Raw genomic sequence first — 4,357 nt, 5'->3', positions numbered from 1 at the left:
ATCGTTGCTGTTGTCGTCATCATCTTCTTCATGTTCATCACCAGTCACTACTATTAGTGTAGTTGTTGCTACTGTTGTTGCCTTGCACCTGTCTCTGTCTGTCTCTGTCTCTCGCCAAGTGCTTGCTCATGGTGGAAACTGTTGGGTCTCTGTAAATAACCCTATAAGGAGTTCGGTCTAGACCTGCTCTATATACTGTATTATATACACACAGTAAATATATAATATATTGTATTATATACACAGTAAATATATAATGTATTGTTTTATATACACGGTAAATATATAACATACTGTATTATATACACAGTAAATATATAATATACTGTATTATACACACAGTAAATATATAATATTATTGATAGAACAAAGAGGTCAGATCCAAGAGAAACTTTATTGGTACAAAGCACTTTAACAGCCGACAAGCAGAGAGAGAAACAGTATGGTTTGGCACCTGTATCAAACTGCATTCTGGGTATTTTTAATGAAGGGGGTCATCACAGGGAATTACATTACATTAGCATACAGAGATGATGATTGGCTGAGAGAGTTGACATCAGAGGGAGACGTTCTGTGATTGGAGGGATTTTATGAAGGATGCTAACGTGCTAATCAAGGCTAGTTATGAGTTAGCATGGAGTATCATGTTCTCTGTTTTCTCCTGAATGAACCTCCTGGAACTTTATTCAAGGACCTCCTCAAGGACTTTTCAGACCTTCGCCCGGAACCTGAGAAAGTCCTCAAGGGCTCCTGGAGACATTTTATTACAACTCTTCTATCAGTCAATTATTGATCTCCATATCAAATACATCAATGTTGTGTGTATATGTCTAGCTAATGTTAGCAACAATCTTCAAAATGTGGTTGTCTTTCCAACATATATTAGCCTTGCACATAGCATATCTAAGTACAGGAAAGGAGGAAGTTGACCAAGGTTCTGACCGAGGCTTGCTCACCTGTGATTGGAGAACAGAGCACAAAGGGGCGGGGCTTATGAAGGGTCAGTTGTATATGAGCATCAGTTTCAAAGCCATAAACAATATCCAGTATCGATATGTTACAAACTATCAAACTATCAGTGTAACAGCTGCTGTCGTCAAAAGAATCCGTCCAAAAGATCACAGCGATATATTAATGTTAATGTCAATATAGGGTCAATATGGGGTCAATATAAGGTCAATAAAGAGTTTATATAGGGTCAATATATGGTCAATATAAGGTCAATATAGGGTCAATGTGGGGTCAATATGAGGTCAATAAAGAGTTTATATAGGGTCAATATATGGTCAATATAGGGTTAATATAAGGTCAATATAGGTTCAATATAATATCAATATAAGGTCAATATAGGCTTAATATAAGGTCAATATAGGGTCAATATAGGGTTAATATAAGGTCAATATAGGGTCAATATAGGCTTAATATAAGGTCAATATAGGGTCAATATAGGGTCAATATAGTATCAATATAGGATCAATATAAGGTCAATAAAGAGTTTGTATAGAGTCAATATAGGGTCAATATAGTATCAATATAGGGTCAATATAAGGTCAATATAGGGGTTTCTTATAGCTGTATACATACGGACATAAACCACTATCTTTACATTGCTTCAGTAAAACAATATTTTACATTCATATAATTTTCTACTTTTGAATCTTGGACAACTTTCAGCTGTTTTATGTGTTTGATGAATTAGCCAACCAGCTAAAGGTTAGCTATGTGGTTCGTTAAACACTGTGAGCAGGGAGAATCTTCTAGCCTAGCTAAGCACAAAGACTGGAAGCAGGGGGAAACTGTTAGCCTAGCTTAGCACAAAGACTGAAAGAGGGGGAAACTGTTAGCCTAGCTTAGCACAAAGACTGCTAGTCTAGCTCCATTAGAGGAGGACAACCTCAAGTCTGACTGATCCAGTGGTCAATTTAGCTAGGCTAGCAGTTTCCAGTCTTTGTGCTAAGCTAGGCTAACAGTGTCCTGGATGTATCTGTACTGAACACACAAACATTAAACTATTATTATTATTATTATTATTATGACTGAACACCCGAATGCTCTCACCTGACGGACTGAACTGTGATTGATTGATAATCTGTCTAATAATGGATATTGATCAGATATTGATATGGGTGATAATCTGGATACTGATCAGATATTGATCAGATATTGATTGATGATCTGCGTTCAGAAACTCAGAAGTTTAAGGCCTCACTTTGACTTCATAAAATCTCTCCGATCCTGTGTTTTGTGGAATCAGATGAAGGTGATGAGGAAAAAGGCAGAATGAGGGTTTTTTTTTCTTTCTTCAATCAGGCAGTTTCCTTGGTAACAGGAGTGGGCGGGATCTGTAGGCACAGGGTTATCCAATCACAGGCCCTGTTTGGCAAGAGAGGCAGACACCTGACAGGAAGAGGAACTTGTGAGTTCATGTGTTTTACTTTCATCTTTTTAAAATGTGGTCTAAACCAGTAAATCTGTCACCTGGTCAGCCAGGGTGTCGAGGGGCGGAGCTTCAGCAGCGTTAAGGCTTCCAGGGGAGGAAGTGTTGCTAAGATGACGAGAGGAGGAGTCAGGCTGGATGACGATGTCAGCACCGTGGTCAGTACGAGCTTTGGCGTTCTCTTTAAAGGTCAGTTTCTGGCTCTCAATCTAACACACCAACAATATAAATAATATAATTAAATAATATAAAGATCAACAAATAATTCAAATATAAATAATAATATAAATAAATAATACAAATACAAATAATATTACATCCATAGTTCAATAATATAAATAAATATTAATATTGTTACTTATTACATAAGCTGTACAGTAATTAACATATATTAATTACTGTCATATAAAACTATATATAAATAAATATACTACAAAATGTAACATATAAGGTACAAAAAATTACAAAAATGTAAAATATATATACACAGACAATTCAAAATATATAAATATAGTTAGATGTATGATATAGAATGTACTTAGTATTATAATTAGTAATCAATAGTATAGTATCTCATGACAATCAATAGTACATAAACAAACAAACAAATATAAACACAGATGTGATGTAGTTAATAGAAAATGTATGAACAATAAAATGTGTTTGTGGTCAGAATATATATTAAATATCAATAGATAATAAAGTATGACTAATAATTAATAATTATTTATTTATTATTAGTTTGATATATTTGAAATGTAAAGTGGTCTGAGGTCTGTTTATGTAAAATAATAAACGCTGATCACAGATCAATACGTCATACAGAACATCACTTTATGTAACAGGAAGTAAAGTATTTATTATTAAACCAATAAATATACAATATAAAGTATTATTTTATAAAGAGCTCCAGTGTGACACATTAACATAATATCCATAGATATGTTTTCATTAATCAGCTTATAATAACAATCGTTGTTGTTTTTATCTACAGAGGGAGTGGCTCCTCTGCTGGCGGAGTCCGCCATGTTGAACCGCCATGTTTGTACAGTAGCCCAGAACAATCTGCAATCTCTAACTTCGCCAGTAGAGGGCTTTGAATGCTACACACTGGAGCTTTAAGGCTTCCAATTAGTTCATCTGCTCACAGGATGCTCATTGAATGTGCTGCGATGTTAGCGTGATGTTAGCGTGATGTTAGCATATACCTTCTTCTTCCCTCCTCCTGGCACATGAGTGACGTTCTCCAGAGAACCGACTTTAGACTGAACAGATTTAAAATCCAGTTTCTCTGATTTAATCTCCAACTTCCCTCCACCTACACACACACACACACACACACTGTTTATAGTACTACAGTACAATGTATGAATATAAATATTGTATTATCTCATACAATTACTACATGAACCTGGTTTGTGGTGGAGGTTGCCTTTGGAGCCACACTTTGACGTCACGTTACTGAGATCCAACTTCTTATGAACAATCTGAACCTACAGACAGACAGACAGACAGACAGATTTGGAGTCAAACAGTTAAACTTGTGTTAGTTTGCCACTGCAGCACGGACACGGGGGACTGTATGAATTGGGGCTGAGATATTCGGGCACCACTTTGGAGGTTGAAACTTGAAGTCGTGGAGGGTTTCAGAGCTGCCGGTGTCGCCTTTATGGTTACAGCGAAGTGATGAGATTAAAATCTGCCCACAGACAGCTGCTGGAGCCCGGAGAACTCTGCAGGAGAGAGCCCATAAACAAGTCTCACCGGATCCTGTTCTGATCTGTATACACTGTTTATTACTGATACTGTTGGGATTAAAAAGTGGATTTATCTTTACTGCTGCCTCTGTGGCTCTCAGCAGACATGCTGAGAAGAGAGAAAGTTGGAAAATATGTTTCTGTTACTTGATTCCAGCCATCA

General features: G+C 36.4%; 1 protein-coding gene across 1 annotated transcript; it reads right to left on the bottom strand.

Annotated features, from left to right (window-relative positions):
* Window positions 1-1,418: 1,418 nt before the first annotated feature.
* LOC118337370 (microtubule-associated protein tau-like) lies at window positions 1,419-3,930 on the bottom strand (the record flags this gene model as incomplete). The annotated part of the gene is given in 4 exon segments (XM_035674352.1): window positions 1,419-2,397; window positions 2,479-2,646; window positions 3,646-3,755; window positions 3,849-3,930. Coding segments are annotated over 4 exon segments (393 nt in total), but the record flags the coding sequence as incomplete, so codon positions are not given.
* Window positions 3,931-4,357: the final 427 nt, after the last annotated feature.

The sequence above is a fragment of the Morone saxatilis genome, unplaced genomic scaffold (assembly GCF_004916995.1).
Source record: "Morone saxatilis isolate NCDOM2014 unplaced genomic scaffold, NCSU_SB_2.0 Contig3, whole genome shotgun sequence".
In the NCBI taxonomy this organism is placed as follows: Eukaryota; Metazoa; Chordata; class Actinopteri; family Moronidae; genus Morone; species Morone saxatilis.
The sequence above is the reverse complement of the archived record's forward strand: the minus strand, read 5'-3'. Positions and strand labels throughout refer to the sequence as shown.